Below are 21,582 nucleotides of genomic sequence, written 5' to 3' on the forward strand. Positions count from 1 at the left end.
ACTGTTTACAATATTTGTTGTGATGTGTTAGTTTTTCTCTATTGTGGTTTGTCAGCTCTCTAACCTCAGAAGATTGATTTAATTTGTTTTAAGTTCTATTTTTTTTTTTACACTCTTTATTTAAGAAACAACATAGAGAAGTGCACTGAAGGGAAGAAATTCCTTATTTTTTGTATTATTTTATTGTATTGTTGGACTTGAAAAACAGAATAAGTTTGAAAATGTTTACAGTATTTGTTGTGGTGTGTTAATTTTGTTGTATTGTGGTTTGTCAGCCTCAGGAGATTTTGTTAAGTTGTGTTGAGTGATATTTTTTTTTTAAGCAAAAATGTTGATTGTGATAATAAAGTATTTTGCTGTCACCTACAATGTTTGGCGAAATTCTATCCTAGGTCTTTTGGATCCTTTGGATCTATGAAGCTTAAATATGAAAAAGTATCGGTATCGGTATTGATATCGGCGATACTGGGCCTGTATTTACTTTACCCGGTATCGCCCAACTCAACTCACGGGAGCGATATTAAAAAAAAAAAAAAGACGGAAGTGCCCGGATGTGCAGAGGCAGCTTTCCAAATGTACCTATTGGTTGCAGCGCTTGTCAATCATCCAACCCAGATTCTTATTGGCCAAAATGTTCGCGATTCAAAACCAGAACACATACTTATGTAATTTCATTGTTAATCCATTTACATCGCCCACAAAAATTCCACACGTCGTTAGTCGTGTTTGTTATTCCAGTTTTTACTGTCCTCTTGGAAACTTCCATCATGTCGGTGTTCTGCGCCGTCCCACAGGCGAAACCTGCTGCTCTTTGCTTCAAGCTCACGCAAGACTTCAATAACGACCAGTTTCCCAAAAAAGTCAACCTGGGACTCGGTGGTAAGTATGCCGGTTTGTTCTAAAACTCTGCGGAATAATGCTTAAAATAATGTATATTTGAAAAAAACCTCACTGTGTCATCGGGTGCAGAATGTTGCTGCTTTGTATCAAAACATAGTCACTTGCCCAGTTCCGGATCACTGCTGTAGTTTTTGTGCCGCCGTTTCTCGTAATCAGCGTGTAATCAACTTTTCTGCAGCACGGCTTTGCTTTGAACCGTGAACCAATCGAAGCAGTGGTTCGCAGATTGAAGCAATGCTTCGACCTATTGCTTCGTTTATTCTTTCTTTCTTTCGCTTAATTTTCCCCCGCTAAAACCCTAAAGAGCATACTTCTGTGAGTATTATTTACCTTTTCTATGTTAAACAGACCTGTTATGGTCTTCTGAAACAGTTGATGTATTTTATAACTTAAGCGACGCTAACGCGTTAGCATGTCTATGGCATTTTCAATGTTAAAACTTAGCATTAAGCAATTTCAGCTCTCATCACGTTCGGGTGCATTTGTTTTCAAATTGTAATATTTCTTAAATTTATTTTTGTTTATATATTAATACTCTAATGATTATTGTATACAATTTTAGAGAGAGGCAAAAAGAACCTGAATAGAAACACAACAGAAAATATAAAAGCAACTAACAATGAACATACATAAATAAATACATACATACAGAAAAAAATGTGTTTCCTGTGAACACCTAGTGACTCTTACACCTCCACTTCATCCCTGTCTTATTTAATGACAGTTTGTTTTGGTCAAACCGTATTTTCAATGTGTTAATTTCTTCAGTGATTTCTTCTAGAACTATCTGCCCAACTAGAAAACTGCTGCATCCTAGTAAGAGCAGAATACTACTGGAATGAATTTGAATAAGGAAAGTTGTGGGGTTTTTTTTTTTCCTTCACTAAATGGATGCTGCACTCACTGCAGTTTATTGTCTGGAATAGTCCCAGATTGCATTTCAGAGCTTCCAGAATTGAAACATTTTCATGCTGGTGGTGTTGGGGGTAATTTTGGGTTTTGGGTCTTGGGCCACATGTAGAACGAATCAGTTTTTAAATTAAGCGTTCAATTCATATAGTGGCATCTACCTTTTTTTTTTTTTTAGTTACTTGATACTTTTATACTTTAAGTAGGTTTTGGAGCACATACTTTTTCACTTTTACTTGAGTAAAGAGGTCAAGTTGATACTTCAACTTTTACCAGTGTTTTTTTTTAAACTGCAGTATCTATACTTAAGTAACAAATGTGTGTACTTTTGACACCACTGCTTCACACTTTAGGACATCAGCACTTTTTCGGCACATTGAGAGAGATGTGCGGAGGAATTCCGCACGTCGCGGCGGTGCCACATGGCGTGTCGTGATCCGGAACTGGCAAAAGTGATCCGTTTCTGGCAAATGTTTGCGCCACACATAATGTGGCTTCACACTTTAAGTAGACGCGCTACTCCACCCAGACTTTTTCAGCTAAATAACATCCAAATACCCAATAAAGGACATTCAGTTGCATTATGGCTCCGTATAGCGGGACTTTAAAAAAGGTGATCCGGAACTGGGCAACCGTCTGTACCACAACTTTTGCATAAAATGGTTTTACCACGAGAGCAAACAAGGGAGCAGCCGAAGGGTCTTACTTGAATAAATACAAAATGATGATTTACTGTAAATTCATCAAAGGGTGCTAGTAACATGCATTTTATGTCAGGATTTTTTGTTTCACTTGATGAAAGCATTTTGTTCTTGTTCTTGTTGCCAACTTTGGACATTTTTACTGTGATGCTTTTAGATTTTGTAGGGTCCCCTTAGCAAAAAGTAGTATTCTTAAAGTTCATTTTATTAAGTATGCTTCAGTATAAGTATAGCAAGTATACTACAGACCGTGTACTGTTAGTATACTAGAAAGTACACAAATTTAATACTTTTTCGGACTAAATTGGAACATTTAAAGTATATTTTAAAGTTAATTTTAAGTTTGCAAAAGTACACTTTGCCGTCATATTTATTCAATTTAAACCGGTTGGGATTTGCTGCAGTACACATGGTAGTGATGCTGACACTGTTTACTTTATGTTTGTGTTCTATTTATTTTGTATTTGTTCTACTTATTGTTAATGATCATAATGACTGTCGAGACCTGAGCACGTAATTTGATTCTTTCATGTTTTCCATGGGTTAAAATCCTATACCATGCGTGAAGATGGAGTGCATGAGGGAAGATAATTCTGGTTCACCGTCATTAAGGAGAGATAATTTGACTTTTGTGTTTAATTATTGCATCATATGGTGTGATAATGGCTTTGCAAGCTCAACTCCTCCTAAGCTTCTTCATGGATTTCAATGAAATATCATACAATGGTAGCACAAAATGTAAAGATTTGCATGAAGGAAAAGCAGTTCTGGTTTGGTGTCTTTAACAAAGATAAAAATGAAAACACCTTTTGTTTTTTTTAAGATTTAAGTCCTAAAAATAATTTTCTTTGGCACCACAATAATTGTATTTATTAGCATTTAAATAGGGGATTCATAATATGACATTGCCAATATATGTATATATATATATGTATGTGTATATATGTGTATATAATTTGTTCCCCTGAAGGGAAAGCATTCAAATGAACAGACAGCCTTGAAGTGCCGTCACCAGTGATCCACACAGTGTACGGCAGTGACCATAGCTGCGCCACTTTTTGAAAATGACAAAGACCAAGATTGTATAGGGAAAGTTCTGTTTTATTGTGTACAAGGCCTATGTTTAGCGCAACGTTTCTAGTCCTCTCCCTGTTCAGGGTGAGCAGAGCGGATCCTAAATAGGGCTGCTCAGTCACAGATGCAGCTGCTGAAAAACCCTCATGCTTCTTCCAAGGGTCTGATGACTGAATCATTTTGTCTGGTAAATTAATATTTTACAGAAATTGTTGTTTGAATTACTGATAAAGGTCTCTTTGCCTCACTGGAAAAAGACATGTGCCCCACTCACTGCCCCGGTTGTTGAGTCTGCTCTCATGTTTATTTACATATTGATGTATGATTTACCTGTATGTTTTTTTATTTTTTTTATTTTATTTTTTTTATGTGGCAAATCTGTGTCATCTGTGCGCTTCACAATCTTGAATACGATGAAAATGCAAGGAGATTTGCTGCTTTCTGCAAGGGATTGTGGGAAAAAGTACAGTAGTCATTTTGCTCTAGACAAATTCAGTGTTTTTCCAAATCTTACGGTTTTATAGAACTCAGAAGTTTATTGCCATTGCCAATGAACAGGATTCATAGACTAGGAATTTGCTTTGGTATAATGGTGCAACATTAAACAGAGAGCAATATAAAATGCTAAGATAAAATATGTGCTAAAATAAGATAAAATATGAAATATGAAAGGCTATGTACAACAACACAAACAGAACCACAGTGCAGTGGGAGGAGTGCAATTAAAAACCAGAGTACATTGTCTAAAGTGACCCGTAATAAAATGATAAAATGACAGAGTTAAGGTTAAGGTGACTGAGTTATGAAGTGTTCATGAGTCTAACGGCACAGGGGAAGAAACTGTAGCCTCCTGCCCGAGGGGAGTGGTTCGAATAAACCGTGTGCAGGGTGAGAAGGGTCAGCTGTGATCCGACCTGCTCGGCCCAGGGTCCTCGAGACGTGCAGGTCGTGGAGAGAAGGAAGCCTACAGCCGATCACCTTCTCAGCAGAGGCCACAATGCGCTGCAGTGTGTCTGTCCCTGGCTGTGGCCCCGGCGTACCACACCGTGATGGAGCAGAGGATGAACTCGATGATGGCCGTGTAGAACTGCACCATCAGCTGGACAGGCAGCTTGGCCTTCTTCAGCTGCCGCAGGAAGTACATCCTCTGCTGGGCCTTATTGATGAGGGAGCTGATAGTTGACTCCCACTTGAGGTCCTGGGTGATGGTGGTGCCGAGGAAGCGGTGACAGACCACAGTGGTGATGGGGCTGTTGGTGAGGGCGAGGGACGGCGGGGGGGCTGTGGCTTTCCTGAAGTCCACAATCATCTCCACTATTTTCTGGGCGTTGAGCTCCAAGTTGTTGCTGCTGCACCAGGTCACCAGCTGGTCCACCTCCGTCCTGTAGGCAGACTCATCCCCATCCGAAATGAGTCCGATTAGGGTGGTGTCGTCCGCAAACTTGATGAGCTTTACGGAGTCGTGGCTGGAGGTGCAGCAGTTAGTGTACAGGGAGAAGAGCAGAGGGGAAAGGACACAGCCCTGTGGAGATCCTGTGCTGAGAGCCCGAGTGGTCGAGACATTCTTTCCCAGCCTCCCACGCTGACTCCGGTCCGTCAGGAAGTCTGTGATCCACCTGCAGGTGGAGTCGGGCACGTGGATCAGAGAAAGCTTGTCCTGGAGCAAAGCCAGAAGGATGGTGTTGAATGCAGAGCTGAAGTCCACAAACAGGATCCTAGCGTAGTTTCCTGGGGAGTCCAGGTGCTGCAGGATGGAGTGCAGGGCCAGGTTTATGGCGTCATCTACAGACCTGTTGGCTCTGTAGGCAAACTGCAGGGGGTTCAGGAGGGGGTCGGTGATGGACTTCAGGTGGGATAAAACCAGGCGTTCGAAGGTCTTCATGACTACAGACGTGAGAGCCACAGGCCTGTAGTCATTAAGTCCAGTGACCGTGGTTTCTTGGGGACTGGAACTACGATGGAGGACTATATATCTAGTTATAGTCTAATTATTAATGCTTTCTTACATTTTATGATTACTTTGGTAATAATATTATTTTGCTATAGTCAGTTTACCCACTCGTGGCACAAGTATTATAGACTTGTGCTGAAGATTCAACTTCAACCTTCAAAGCATAAAGAAAGTGAGATGAATGTGAAATAAAAGGAACAGCTGATCCTTGTGGTAAACAAACTGACCAGAGCAAACTCATAAGACTGGTGTCATTCAACAAGTGTGTATTGTCCGGTAATGATAACATTCATTATTTGAGATGCGTGAAACATTATATTGACTGAAATGGTAATCAGAAATAATCTAATGTGTTTTTTTATCGTGGAAACTAAAATGTCTCTACTGAAACAAGACTAAAATAAACTGAGTTGTGGGTTGTGTGCAATATGTATGAATTGGGTTGCACACGTACTGTATTTGGCTACTCAGATATTTTGATGCGACTACAGTATAAGCTACAATTAAAACAGTGTTTAACACTTGTTTTCTTTTTTGACAATATACCGAGGCCATGCAGATAGTCAGTAGAGCGGTCTGTGGGTGTGGCAGTGGAATTTCTAAACTCAAATAATATTTTGCTGCACTTGAGTCTATTCATACATGGCCAGTATCGAAAAATTGCTTGAGCTTTGGCTCGATTGTCCCACCCATAATGAAAATAATGCTTAGGTACATCTCTAATGCTAATTGGAGATGACACTTGGTATGAGATTCAATGAATTAGAGTAAATCTTCTTTGTATGATTTTCAATTTCTGTCCAATGTCCCTTGCAGTTTATCGGACCGACGAAGGTCAGCCATGGGTTTTGCCGGTGGTGAAAAAGGCGGAAAAGATTATTGCACGGGATGACAGCCTGAATCATGACTACCTGCCCATCCTGGGTCTGCCTGAATTCAGAGCCTTGGCCTCAAAGCTTGCTCTGGGGGATGACAGCCCTGCCATCCAGGAGAGCAGGGTAGGTCCACAGAACGAGAGCCGGGCTAATGTAGAACTGTTATTGCTGCTGGTGTATGTACAACCCCAATTCCAATGAAGTTGGGATGTTGTGTGAAATGTAAATAAAAACAGAATACAATGATTTGCAAATCCTCTTCAACCTATATTCAATGGAATACGCCACAAAGACAAGATATTTAATGTTCAAACTGATAGACTTTTTTGTTTTTGTGCAAATATTAGCTTATTTTGAAATGAATGCCTGTAACACATTTCAAAAAAGCTGGGACAGGGGCAACAGAATACTGGGAAAGTTGATTAATGCTCAAAGTAGACCTGCTTAGAACATTCCACAGGTGAACGGGTTAATTGGAAACAGGTGAGTGTCATGATTGGGTATAAAAGGAGCATCCCCAAAAGCCTCAGCCATTCACAAGCAAAGATGGGGCGAGGATCACCACTTTGTGAACAACTGCATGAAAAAAATAGTCCAACAGTTTAAGAACAATGTTTCTCAACATTCAATTGCAAGGAATTTGGGGACTCCATCATCTAGAGTCCATAATACAATCAGAAGATTCAGAGAATCTGGAGAACCTTCTACACTTATGCGGCAAGGCCGAAAACAACACTGAATGCCCGTGACCTTCGATCCCTCAGGCGGCACTGCATTAAAAACCGACATCATTGTGTAAACGATCATACCGCGTGGGCTCAGGAACACTTCAGAAAACCATTGTCAGTTAAACAGTTCGTCGCTACATCTACAAGTGCAAGTTAAAATTGCCATGCAAAGCGAAAGCCATACATCAACAACATCCAGAAACACCGCTGCCTTCTCTGGGCCCGAGCTCATTTGAAATGGACAGACGCAAAGTGGAAAAGTGTGCTGTGGTCTGATGAGTCCACATTTCAAATTGGTTTTGGAAATCATGGACCTTGTGTCCTCCAGACAAAAGATGAAAAAGACCATCCAGATTGTTACCAGAGTGAAGTTTAAAAGCCAGCATCTGTGATGGTTTGGGGGTGTGTTAGTGCCCATGGCATGGGCAACTTACACATCTGTGATGGCACCATCAATGCTGAAAGGTACATCCAGGTTTTGGAGCAACACATGCTGCCATCCAAACAATGTCTTTTTCAGGGACGTCCCTGCTTTTTTCAGCAAGACAATGCCAAGCCACATTCTGCACATGTTACAACAGCGTGGCTTCGTAGTAAAAGAGTGCGGGTACTAGACTGGCCTGCCTGCAGTCCAGATCTGTCACCCATTGAAAATGTGTGGCGCATTATGAAGCGCAAAATACGACAATGGAGACCCCGGACTGTTGAACAACTGAAGTCGTACATCAAGCAAGAATGGGAAAGAATTCCACCTACAAAGCTTCAACAATCAGTGTCCTCAGTTCCCAAACGCTTATTGAGTGTTGTTAGAAGGAAAGGTGATGTAACACAGTGGTAAACATACCACTGTCCGAGCTTTTTTGAAATGCGTTGCAGACATCCATTTCAAAATGAGCAAATATTTGCACAAAAACAATAAAATTTATCAGTTTGAACATTAAATATCTTGTCTTTGTGGTGCATTCAATTGAATATAGGTCAAAGAGGATTTGCAAATCATTGTATTCTGTTTTTATTTACATTTTACACAACGTCCCAACTTCATTGGAATTGGGGTTGTACACTGAGTTATCTTTTTCATGCTGTCAGGTGGGAGCTGTCCAGTGTGTGGGGGGTACAGGTGCTTTGAGGATAGGTGCAGAGTTCCTCAGGCATTTCTACAACGGGAACAACACCACCAAGACGCCCATCTATGTGTCTGCACCCACCTGGGGTAAAACAACCCAAACAGTGGAAATAGCAGTGCACTCCTGATTCAGGATGTTGATCTTTTTATCCTTTGCAGAACCTCACTTTAGAGAGACCATAAACTGGAAATATTTACAGCAAGAAAAAAATCATTTGTCTTTTTGATTTCCCCCCAGAAAATCACAGTGGTGTATTTACCAGTGCAGGGTTTGAAGATGTCCGTCCATACAAGTACTGGGGCGCAGAGAAGAAGGGTCTGGATTTGACTGGTTTCCTTGGTGACCTGGAGGTTAGCTTCGGTGTTGGTTTAATGTAATTACTCTTTATTGGGACTTGCTTTCTCTCTTTCTCTGCCCATTCTGCCCAGAACTGTGCTGAGCACTCCATCTTTGTCTTCCATGCCTGTGGTCACAACCCCACTGGGACGGACCCGACACAGCACCAGTGGAAGCAGATAGCTGAAGTTATGATGGTATTGTTTTCATGCATACTGTATTGTCATCATTCTTGCCACCAGAAATCAATTCAGCATATTTATTGCTGATCCCAGTGATGACTGTTCAGTCGTTTGTCTTGTTCTTCTGCAGAGGAGGAAGCTGTTTGTGTTCTTTGACTTGACATATCAGGGATTTGTCTCAAACACTTTGGAGGAAGACGCCTGGGCTGTTCGTTACTTTGTTTCTCTGGGCTTTGAGATACTTTGTGCACAGTCGTTTTCCAAGAACTTTGGCCTCTACAGTGAGTGACTCCTGCACTGACCATGACATCACTCACTTCAAACAGAGCCAGAGTTTATGCAGCCCAAAAATCACATTATTTTATATCATGTTTTAACATATATATGCCCTAAGGCTGCTTTTGTGAAATCTGAGAACAAGTAAATGATGCACCCAAAACTTAGTAAAGGTTTATTTTGAACGTATGAGGAGGGCGGCATGTAGACCATGTGGCCAGTGCACTTATTTCCAAAATAGAAGGTCCTCAGTTCAAGCCCACCCCTGCCTATTGTCCATGTAATGTGCAGTTGTATCAGGCAGGTCCACAGTGTAAAATTCGGCAAAACAACTTATAGATCCATGCTCAGCATCCTGGACAACACCTTCCACCCCCTGCATGCCACACTGACGTCCTGTCAGAGCACCTTCAGTCATAGACTGAGGCCACCGAGGTGCACCACAGAATGCCACAGGAGGTCTTTCCTACCTGTGGCAGTCAGACTGTATAAATCCTCCTCCTTCTGCAGCATGAATGCATAATGATCAGAGCCATTCAGTTATTAGACAGCCAGCAGAAGGCAGAAAAATGCTTCCAAAAATTTTTTTTTTTTTCTGCATTTTTTGTTACAAGCAGGCATCTATGCTAGATCAAGTCCTGATATAGTAAGGTTTCACATCGGGGTGATGCCAAAAATAAAAATCATTTTTTGGCCATTTTTGGGCCAAAAAAACCCATTTTTGGGTCAAAATTCAAAAAATGGTCCAATCCTTTTAATATGCATATCGAATTACTCGTCTTGACGAGTAGAGTTCAAAAATATATAGTTTGACCTATTTTTAACCTTGCGTTACATCACAATGACCGAAAATGTGGAAAGGTCAACGCACTTTTCGTGAAGGGTCAAATTCATAAAATCTGTTATGATGGTCCGATTATGACAGTTTTGGTGTCTAATTATGTTTTCTTGCACAAGCAAACCAATAAGACAACTTACATAGACCATTATGCCAGTCTTAGCTATGAAAATACAATTATGTTAGATAAGATGGATCTATTGATTAACTTTATCCAACTTCAAAATGGTTATGACATCAAAATTGATCATAATTGGCCTCTTTTACATCAAGCACATTAATTAAATATAAGAATTGCATAAGTATGTTTTTTGTGAATATAAAGAAAATCAGAATATATTATATATTATTATATAATATATATATTATATATATATTATTTTGAATGGTTCTGATACTTGAGGTATCAAGTGTATGTTGTGTAATGGAAACAATGAATCATAAAAAAATGATTTTAATAAATTAGCCATAGTGTACTCTAAAATGTCTGTCTTCTTTGCTTTTGTATTCTGATTTTCTTTATATTCACAAAAAACATACTTACGATGCAGTTTTTATTTTTAATTAATGTGCTTGATGTAAAAGAGGCCAATTATCAATTTTGATGTCATAACCATTTTGAAGTTGGATAAAGTTAATAAATAGACCCATCTTATCTAACATAATTGTATTTTCATAGCTCAGACTGGCATAATGGTCTATGTAAGTTGTCTTATTGGTTTTCTTGTGCAAGAAAACACATCATTAGACACCAAAATTGTCATAATCGGACCATCATAACAGATTTTGTGAATTTGACCCTTCACGAAAAGTGCATTGACCTTTTCCACATTTTCGGTCACGCAAGGTCAATAATAGGTCAAACTATATATTTTTGAACTCTACTCGTCAAGAAGAGTAATTTGATATGCATATCAAAAGGATTGGACCATTTTTGAATTTTGACCCAAAAAATGGGGTTTTTGGCCAAAAAATGATTTTTATTTTTGGCATCGCCCCTGATGTGAAACCTTACTACATAAGGACTTGATCTAGCATAGATGCCTGCTTGTAACAAAAAATGCAGAAAAAACATTCTTTTGAAGCACTTTTCTGCCTTCTGCTGGCTGTCTGTATTCAGTTACTTAAATTTGTTGTACGTATTGTAAAAAACAAAACAAAAAAAAAAAAATGTTTACCGTTTCTGTACTCTGGCGAAATAATTTCCTTTGGGATAAATTAAGTTGATCTGATCTTATCAGATCCGCTGTGACATATCCTGAGTGAAAAAGGAGAAACTGAAAGGAAGTTTACTCTTGAACATGTGAGCAATGAGTCACCTTTGCTCCTGATAGAAAACCATTTAAAATATGTGGAAAATAAGTTGACTTCAACTCTTGACATTGATGTTCTCAGGTTAAAAAATGATGACCGAGTATATGATTTCCAGTTGTAAAATTTTCAACATGGTTATTTCAAGAACACAATGCTGCCACACTGCTCTGAGCACACCAGCAGATCTTCCTGTAGGTCCTGACTAGTACTTCTCAGAGAGACCACTTGGGAACAGCAGCAGCTGTTGGCATGTTTCTCCATGTAAAACTGGACTTGCATCAGGAAGGGCTTCTGGTATAAAATGTGTTTAAATCCCAATGTGGTTCTGTACCAGATCCACTGTGATGAGTCTGATCACCTGGAACCCAAAAGTAATGAATAAACAAACAACAAGCTAGCTACTGATATTAAAATGTTGTGTGGAAGTTACATATGTAAACAGTAATTGTAAAAGATTTGGAATTCTTGTACAGACGGGGAAAAAAATATATTTTTTGGTTAAAAAAAAAAGTTGTTTAATAGTAAAAACACAATAAAAAATTGAACTAGAGCACGATGTTCAACACTAGTTTCCAATTCCACAAAATTTGTATCTTGGAAAAAAGTTTCAAGGTCAAAATCCTGTTAGAAGTGACTTTTCATAAGCTAAATTAGATTTGATCAAATGGCAGAAGTATGTATTTAATTCATGAACTTGAATCAAAGTGTTTTTGTGGGGTTTTTTTCAACTTCTTTGGTTTCTGAATTCTTTTTCAGATCATTTTTACCGAACATTTGTTATCTCTGCTATGCACAATTTGTCATTGCTTTTTGGTGCTAACTGGAAGATAGACAAACAGGCATAAAATTGGAACTTGGTGGTAGGTAAACAGAAAAATGAGTGATTGACGTACTTTTGATTGAGATGTAATGCATAATGTACATTAAATTCAAATCTCCACAAAATCCACAATCCAGATCAAACTTTGTCAGGCGATAGTGAGTGCCAGTCTGCACCTCACTTTAAAGTGATTGGGGCATGTTTGATTAATATATAATGTAAAATATACATTAAATGGGGTTTTCCATGTTAAATTTAAATGGCCACAAATGGCCTCAATAAAGGATACCATCCTACGTAACGCCCTCAAATATACTGTGTACATTTGTAATGCTCTGTACACAAAAACTGATCTGACATGTACAATTGTAGAAGAAATGACAATTATAGATGATGTCATAGAAATTGTAACAGTGGAAATTGTACATGAAACATCTAAGAATATTCTAATCAGTTGTGTATACAGAGCACCAGACTCTTGTGTTGTGAAATTTACAGATAAAATAATAGAATTATTCCATCAAATCAAAAACAAAACGCTTTTTATGTGTGGAGATTTTAACATTAATATACGTAGAAAGCTCCAGTTGCCAAAGAACAAGTGATTTTGTGAATTCAATGTATAGTTTGGGGTTACTCCCCTTGATAACAAAACCAACCAGAATTACATCGCAAAGTGCAACTGTAATTGATAATATATTCACAAATAGAACAGATGAAATTATTAAGAATGGGATCTTGATGACAGATCTTAGCAGTCATTTACCAGTTTTTTCAACATTTAAATACAAAAATAGGTACAAGAAAAAAACTGTTATAAACTTTAAAAGAGATAAGTCAGTAAAAGCCTTAGAGGCATTAAATTATGACCTTAAAAATCAAAATTGGGAAGACGTTTATGTCGGTGATGTTAATGTAGCATATAATTCATTTATGAAAATACTTATGAAATCATATAATAAAAACTGTAAATTAATAAAAACTAGTAAGAAAAGAGCAAAAAACCATGGTTGACTAAGGGAATAAAAAATGCTTGTGTAAAGAAAAACTATTTATATAGGTGCTTTTTAAAAAGCAAACAAAGGAAACAGAACACAGATACAAACAATATAAAAATAAACTATTGACAATAATTAGGAAACAAAAAAAAGATTATTATAGTGAACAATTGAATAAGAGTAAAGATAATATGAGGGCAACATGGGGAATTATAAATAGTGTGATTGAAAGTGATGGAGCGAAATCAAATTTTCCAAATTACTTTGTCAAGGAAAATAAAGAGATATATAACACAAAGGAAGTTGTAAATGAGTGTAATGATTATTTTTCAAATGTGGGATCAAGTCTGATGGAAAATAAACTAATAGTAGAAGATAAATACACTTGTAAATACGGTCAATAGTATTTTCCTTGACAATGTGGAAAAAGATGAAATAAGAAATATTGTAAAAAACTGTAAGCAAAAGATCAACTGACTATGAAGATTTAGATATGATGACTGTAAAAAGTATAATAGAAACTGTTATTGAACCATTCACTTACATTTGTAATTTGTCTCTGTCAACTGGAATTTTCAGGAATTACAGGCCAGTGTCATTGCTTCCACAGTTTTCTAAAATTATGGAAAACGTTTTTGTGACAAGGTTGGACAAATTCATTGAGAAACATCATATTTTAAATAATGCTCAGTATGGATTCAGAACAAAACATTCGACAGCTATGGCAATTATGGAATTAACAGAGAAAGTATCAACAATAGATAATAAGGATGATTTTGTAAGTATCTTTATCGACCTGAAAAAAGCTTTTGATGTTATTGACCACTCAAGATTGCTTCACAAGTTACAACAATATGGAATTAGAGGTATTGCACATCAGTGGGTAAAAAGCTACTTAGAAAATAGAAAACAGTTTGTTCAGATAAATAATACTAAATCAGAATTGTGTAACATTATTTATGGTGTATCACAAGGGTTGGTACTTGGACCCAAACTGTTTATTTTGTATATCAATGATTTTGTGAATGTATCTAAAGTACTTGGCAGCATATTATTTGCTGATGATACAACACTATTTTACTCTGGATCAGATATACAGGAAGTAGTACAAGTGATAAATACAGAGTTGGAAAAAGTTAAACATTGGTTTGATATAAACAGATTGTCACTAAATCTTAATAAGACAAATTTCATATTATTTAATGACAGAGTGGGAAATAATGATGTCATTAAAAATAGATGGAATGGACATACAAAGGGTAAAAGAAACGAAATTTGTAGGAGTCATGATTGATGAAGATCTTACATGGAAGTCGCACATAAATTACATAAAAGGAAAAATAGCGAAAGCCATTGCTGTTTTGCATAAAGTAAAATTTTCATTAAATAGTTATGGTTTATTAACATTGTACAATTCATTGATTGTCCCATATTTAACTTATTGTGTAGAAATCTGGGGATCAACATGTACAACTTATACACAACCATTATTTATTCTGCAGAAAAGAGCTTTAAAAATGATTAGTAATAGTCGTTTTAGAGATCCATCTAATCCATTATTCATTAAGTATAGGGTACTTAAATTTCATGATTTAGTTGATTTGAAAATATTACAATGTATCAAGCTAACAAAAATACCTTACCAATAAACATTCAAAATATGTTTGAAAAAAGAGTAAGTAGTTATAATTTGAAAGGAATAGAAGTTTTTAAAAAACCAAGATTCAGAACCAAAGTAAAGGGACGGAGTATTGCAGTGAATGGTGTAAAATTATGGAACAACCTCAACAAAGAAATCAAAGAAGCAAGGTCGCTCAAATTATTTAAAAACATATTAAATTAGATGTATTAAGTATGTATGAAACTATGAAATAAGTCAGTGGGTTATGACAAAGCCTAGGGTGTGATCTGTTAGTGATGTCTAGAATGTTTTAAGGTTAAAATGTAACCTGTTAGGGATGTAATCTTTTAAATAATGGTTAAAATTATGAAATAAGTCAGTGGTATGTGACAAGTCAAAAATGTAATCTGTTTAATAATGTTGAATAATGATACTTAAAATTGAAAGATTGTATTGTTTAAAAGGGGCAGAAAATATAAAACTTGTTCTTCTCTCTGCTCCTTTTCATTCAGTCTTGTAAATTTCATTTCTGCTTTTCTGTTTTTTTTTTTTTCTTTTAAATGAATGAAATAAAGGGGGAAAAAATGAAATAAATTTGATCTTTTTTGACAGTTATGAATTTTTGAGAATTCCTTCAATGTCAAATATAGAGATTTTTCCTGACTTTGACCTTTGAACTATGACCTTGAAAATTGAATCAGTTCCTGCCTATCAGGATGTGAATCTGCAGTAAAAATGTCATAATGATATATGAAAAATTGTGGGATCCAGGCTGTTCACAAACAAACGGGGGCGAAAACAACATCTGCCCAACTTTGTTGGTGGAGGTAGAAATTTACTTTAAAGGGATGTAATGGACTTTCTGTTAGTCACGTCTCAGTGTTAAAGGACTCTTAAATGGATTTGGATTTGACTCTGAAGTGGAATGGGACCAAGTGATACTGGTAGTGATCTCTTAGAACTAAACACAGTATGTTGGTGTTACCATGTGAACAAAACAAGTGCTGCACTTTTAATTCTTAATCCAAATACAGTTTTAAATGCTCTATCTCTGTTTGTTCAGATGAGCGTGTGGGGAACCTGATTATTGTTGCTCGGGATGCAGACAATCTGAAGCGGGTTCTGTCCCAGATGGAGAAGATTGTGAGAACCACCTGGTCCAACCCACCGTCACATGGAGCTCGAATTGTTGCCATGACACTGAAGACACCTGAGCTCTTTACTGAATGGTCTCAGCAAAATAATAATAATAAAACCATGTAATGTGTGAAGCACAACAACACATTTTATCTTTTGGCCACTTTTTCCCTTGTTTTTTGTGTCCAGGAAGGAGAACATGAAAATAATGGCTGACAGGAATTTGTTGATGAGGTCCCAGCTGAAGGCTAAGCTCCAGGCTCTGGGGACACCAGGGTGTTGGGACTTCATCACAGAGCAGACCGGCATGTTCAGCTTCACAAGCCTCACCCGTGAGTACACAACACAATTTTCTGTTGTACACCACAAATATCTGCCTGGCAAATATTGGAGATGACAGTTCCACCAAAAAGATCAGTCACTCTTAAACATCTTCTTATGAGCAAAATTTATTATTATTATTTTTAAGCTTAAATAATTTATCAAGATAAAAATGTTAGAAATGTGTGTGTGCGCTTTATTTTTATTTTGCAACATTTATTAATTTTCTGTTTGTTCCTGGATGTTCCCAAAATGTAATGGCACCTTTTACTTTTATGGTACGACTGAACACGTCAGTGATTTACAGCATGTGTTTTGGCAAAGCTCAGTGCTAAAATAAATCAAAATCAAATCAATTTTATTTATATAGCGCCAAATCACAACAAACTGTCACCCCAAGGTGCTTTATATTGTAAGGCAAAAGCCATACAATAATTACAGAAAAACCCCAACGGTCAAAACGACCCCCTATGAGCAAGCACTTAGCCACAGTGGGAAGGAAAACTCCCTTTTAACAGGAAGAAACCTCCAGCAGGACCAGGCTCAGGGAGGGGCAGTCTTATGCTGGGACTGTTTGGGGCTGAGGGGACAGAATCAGGAAAAAGACATGCTGTGGAAGAGAGCAGAGATCAATCACCATTGATTAAAAGCAGAGTGGTGCATACAGAGCAAAAACAGGTGAATAAAAAGAAACACTGGGTGCATCATGGGAAACCCCCCAGCAGTCTAAGTCTATAGCAGCATAACTAAGGGATGGTTCAGGGTCACCTGATCCAGCCCTAACTATAAGCTTTTTCAACAAGGAAAGTTTTAAGCTTAAGCTTAAAAGTAGAGAGGGTGTCTGTCTCCCTAATCCGAATTGGGAGCTGGTTCCACAGGAGTGGAGCCTGAAAGCTGAAGGCTCTGCCTCCCATTCTACTCTTACAAACCCTAGGAACTACAAGTAAGCCTGCAGTCTGAGAGCGAAGCGCTCTGTTGGGGTCATATGGTACTATGAGGTCCCTAAGATAAGATGGGACCTGATAATTCAAAACCTTATAAGTAAGAAGAAGAATTTTAAATTCTATTCTGGAATTAACAGGGAGCCAATGAAGAGAAGCCAATATGGGTAAAATATGCTCTTTCCTTCTACTCCCTGTCAGTACTCTAGCTGCAGCATTTTGAATTAACTGAAGGCTTTTCAGGGAACTTTTAGGACAACCTGATAATACATTTTTACATATACATCATTACAATAGTCAAGCCTAGAAGAAATAAATGCATGAATTAGCTTTTCAGCATCAGTCTGAGACAAGACCTTTCTAATTTTAGAAATATTCCGCAAATACAAAAGAAGCAGTCCTACATATTTGCTTAATATGCACATTGAAGGACATATCCTGATCAAAAATGACTCCAAGATTTCTCACAGTATTACTGGAGGTCAGGGTAATGCCATCCAGAGTAAGGATCTGGTTAGACACCATGTTTCTAAGATTTGTGGGGCCAAGTACAATAACTTCAGTTTTATCTGAATTTAAAAGCAGGAAATTAGAGGTCATCCATGTCTTTATGTCTGAAAGACATTCCTGCACTTTAACTAATTGGTGTGTGTCCTCTGGCTTCATGGATAGATAAAGCTGGGTATCATCTGCATAACAATGAAAATTTAAGCAATGCTTTCTAATAATACTGCCTAAGGGAAGCATGTATAAAGTGAATAAAATTGGTCCTAGCACAGAAACTTGTGGAACTCCATAATTAACCTTAGTCCGTGAAGAAGACTCCCCATTTACATGAACAAATTGTAATCTATTAGATAAATATGATTCAAACCACTGCAGCGCAGTGCCTTTAATACCTATGGCATGCTCTAATCTCTGTAATAAAATTTTATGGTCAACAGTATCAAAAGCTGCACTGAGGTCTAACAGGGTGAGCACAGAGATGAATCCACTGTCTGAGGCCATAAGATCATTTGTAACCTTCACTAATGCTGTTTCTGTACTATGATGAATTCTGAAACCTGACTGAAACTCTTCAAATAGACCATTCCTTTGCAGATGATCAGTTAGCTGTTTTACAACTACCCTTTCAAGAATTTTTGAGAGAAAAGGAAGGTTGGAGATTGGCCTATAATTAGCTAAGATAGCTGGGTCAAGTGATGGCTTTTTAAGTAATGGTTTAATTACTGCCACCTTAAAAGCCTGTGGTACATAGCCAACTAATAAATATAGATTGATCATATTTAAGATCGAAGCATTAATTAACGGTAGGGCTTCCTTGAGCAGCCTTGTAGGAATGGGATCTAATAGACATGTTGATGGATGGAGGAAGTGACTAATGAAAGTAACTCAGACAGAACAATCGGAGAGAGAGTCTAACCAAATATCAGCATTACTAAAAGCAGTCGAACATAAAGATATGTCTTTGGGATGGTTATGAAGAATTTTTTCTCTAATAGTTAAAATTTTATTTGCAAAGAAAGTCATGAAGTCATTACTAGTTAAAGTTAAAGGAATACTCGGCTCAATAGAGCGCTGACTCTTGTCAGCCTGGCTACAGTGCTGAAAAGAAACCTGGGGTTGTTCTTATTTTCTTTAATTAGTGATGAATAGTAAGATGTCCTAGCTTTACGGAGGGCTTTTTTTTATAGAGCAACAGATTCTTTTTCCAGGCTAAATGAAGATCTTCTAAATTAGTGAGACGCCATTTCCTCTCCAGCTTACGGGTTATCTGCTTTAAGCTGCGAGTTTGTGGGTTATACCACGGAGTCAGGCACTTCTGATTTAAGGCTCTTTTTTTCAGAGGAGCTACAGCATCCAAAGTTGTGCTCAATGAGGATGTAAAGCTATTGACGAGATAATCTATCTTACTCACAGAGTTTAGGTAGCTACTCTGCACTGTGTTGGTATATGGCATTGAAGAACATAAAGAAGGAATCATATCCTTAAACCTAGTTACAGCGCTTTCAGAAAGACTTCTACTGAAATGAAACGTATTCCCCACTGCTGGGTAGTCCATTAAAGTAAATGTTAAGAAATGATCAGACAAAAAGGGGTTTTCGGGGAATACTGTTAAGTCTTCAATTTCTATGCCATATGTCAAAACAAGATCTAAAATGTGACTAAAGTGGTGGGTGGGCTCATTTACATTTTGCGCGAAGTCTAATAATAGAATAGATAGATAGTCTAATAATAGATTAAATGCCGTGTTGAGGCTGTCATTCTCAGCATCTATGTGGATGTTAAAATCACCCACTATAATTATCTTATCTGAGCTAAGCACTAAGTCAGACAAAAGGTCTGAAAAATCAAAAAGAAACTCACAGTAACGACCAGGTGGACGATAGATAATAACAAATAAAACTGTTTTTTGAGACTTCCAGTTTGGATGGACAAGACTAAGAGTCAAGCTTTCAAATGAATTAAAGCTCTGTCTGGGTTTTTGATTAATTAATAAGCTGGAGTGGAAGATTGCTGCTAATCCTCCGCCTCGGCCCGTGCTACGAGCATTCTGGCAGTTAGTGTGACTCGGGGGTGTTGACTCATTTAAGCTAACATATTCATCCTGCTGTAACCTGGTTTCTGTAAGGCAGAATAAATCAATATGTTGAGCAATTATTATATCATTTACTAACGGACTTAGAAGAGAGAGACCTAATATTTAATAAACCACATTTAACTGTTTTAGTCTGTGGTGCAGTTGAAGGTGCTATATTATTTTTTCTTTTTGAATTTTTATGCTTAAATAGATTTTTGCTGGTTATTGGTGGTCTGGGAGCAGGCACCGTCTCTACGGGGATGGGGTATTGGGGGGATGGCAGGGGGAGAGAAGCTGCAGAGAGGTGTGTAAGACTACAACTCTGCCTCCTGGTCCCAACCCCAAATAAGAGCTTAAGAAACTAGAACAGCTTTCGTGACTTCAATCAATTGGCCAACCATTCAACAATATCTGTAATCTTGTTTAAATGAATGTACTTATCTTGTTTCTTAATGAAAATGCAGAACAGTACCCTCTCTCACAGGGTTTACAAAAAAGAAACAAATTTTCTAGCTCCAGGAAACTAAAATTCACCAAAAAGTTGAGTTCTTCCTTGGCCAAAATATAGTTCCTCTTCCCTCTGAATCTGGATTATCACAGTCAAACTTTTCTTTCTTGGACCGTGATTCATTCTAGATCCTTATCATTACAACCTGCCCGATACATCTGTTGGGTGATAATATTGGCAGATATAAGCCTTTCACAAACATATCGTATCAGTTACTTTTACTGGTATGAAAGCTTTCATTTTACGGAGTAAATAATGCAGAAAAACACTTTGACTGTTGGGATTGGTGCTGTTATGCAGTTTGTCCAGCAGAGGTCGCTCTGATGGCATTGTTCAAAATGCTGTCAAAAATAAATGGAATCATCATCACCACTTGGTCATACTAGACACAAGAGACAGAGGCAAAGCGACCAGCTGCCATTTGTTTTCAATCAGTGTGGGTGCAACACAATTGCTGCTGAAGGGTAATACTGTTGGGGAAAAAACAAATGACCAAAACAAACATTAGTGAAAACTGTCCTTTGTGGAGGTACAAAACCTGATCATGACATTGAATGCTATTTAGAATGTTCTTGTCAGTATTATAGTATGTGGTTCTTACAGATTTTGGGATCATCCATAAAAAATATCTGCCTTTCTTTCTTTCTTGCTGTGCTTAAGTGTTTGTGAGGAAGATGCAGAATTCCTCCAAAAAGAATTTCTGGATTGATCAGAACCCTCTGTTTCCTGATGATATCTGAACCTAGAATGAGTAAATCAGTCTATTTGTTTTATGCAGCTAATCAAGTGGAATATTTGGTGAAGCAGAAACACATCTACCTAATGGTCAACGGTCGCATCAGCATGTATGGTCTGACCACCAAGAACATTGACTACGTGGCTGAGTCCATCCATGAAGCTGTCACAATGGTTCAATAACAGGCTGCCCAACTGATCCAGCACATTACTTGGTTCATATATTCACACATACATACAGACACACCCAGGAGTCAGATTTCTGTTTGTTTTCAGGCAGGACATTGTCAGAATTCTTGCTTTGGTTTTACCCTAATTATCATCTGGGTCAAGGGTTGTTTGTGTACCTTAAACCCTCCTTTGTATCATTACAAAAACCTTTGTTTGTGAATAAAAACCTCATGAATGCTGAATTTGTGAGCACAAATTTGAATTGTTTGGGCAGCCCACGTCTTCAATTTTAGAGCTGTTACTCAGCTGAGAAATGACATTTAACGTGGCCCAGCCTGACTGTACGGAACAGAACGTATGAACAGGGACTTTACCATGAACAGTGCATCCGCAGAGTATTCACCGCGCTTCACTTTTTCCACATTTTGTTATATTACAGCCTTATTCCAAAATGGAGTAAATACATTCACCCCATAATGACAGCATGAAAGTTTGTTTTTTTTTTCCCCCAAATATATTTAAGAAATCACATGTACAT

General features: G+C 37.6%; 1 protein-coding gene across 1 annotated transcript; it reads left to right on the forward strand.

Moving 5' to 3' along the window:
- The first annotated feature begins 767 nt into the window (after positions 1 to 767).
- On the forward strand, positions 768 to 21,104 carry got1 (glutamic-oxaloacetic transaminase 1, soluble). The gene is made up of 9 exons (XM_034184791.1): positions 768 to 879; positions 6,352 to 6,533; positions 8,228 to 8,351; positions 8,503 to 8,615; positions 8,694 to 8,798; positions 8,914 to 9,064; positions 15,714 to 15,879; positions 15,977 to 16,119; positions 20,917 to 21,104. Exons 1-9 carry the CDS (start codon positions 768 to 770, stop codon positions 21,054 to 21,056), a joined length of 1,236 nt encoding a protein of 411 aa, XP_034040682.1. The 3' UTR covers positions 21,057 to 21,104.
- Positions 21,105 to 21,582: the final 478 nt, after the last annotated feature.

The sequence above is a fragment of the Thalassophryne amazonica genome, chromosome 13 (assembly GCF_902500255.1).
Source record: "Thalassophryne amazonica chromosome 13, fThaAma1.1, whole genome shotgun sequence".
Classification (NCBI taxonomy): Eukaryota; Metazoa; Chordata; class Actinopteri; order Batrachoidiformes; family Batrachoididae; genus Thalassophryne; species Thalassophryne amazonica.

Coding starts and splice junctions, on each gene's coding strand:
- got1 (XM_034184791.1), top strand. CDS start 768: ATGTCGGTGTTCTGCGCCGTCCCACAGGCGAAACCTGCTGCTCTTTGC. Junction 8,352..8,502: donor TGTGTCTGCACCCACCTGGG/GTAAAACAACCC, acceptor ATTTCCCCCCAG/AAAATCACAGTGGTGTATTT. Junction 8,799..8,913: donor AGATAGCTGAAGTTATGATG/GTATTGTTTTCA, acceptor GTTCTTCTGCAG/AGGAGGAAGCTGTTTGTGTT.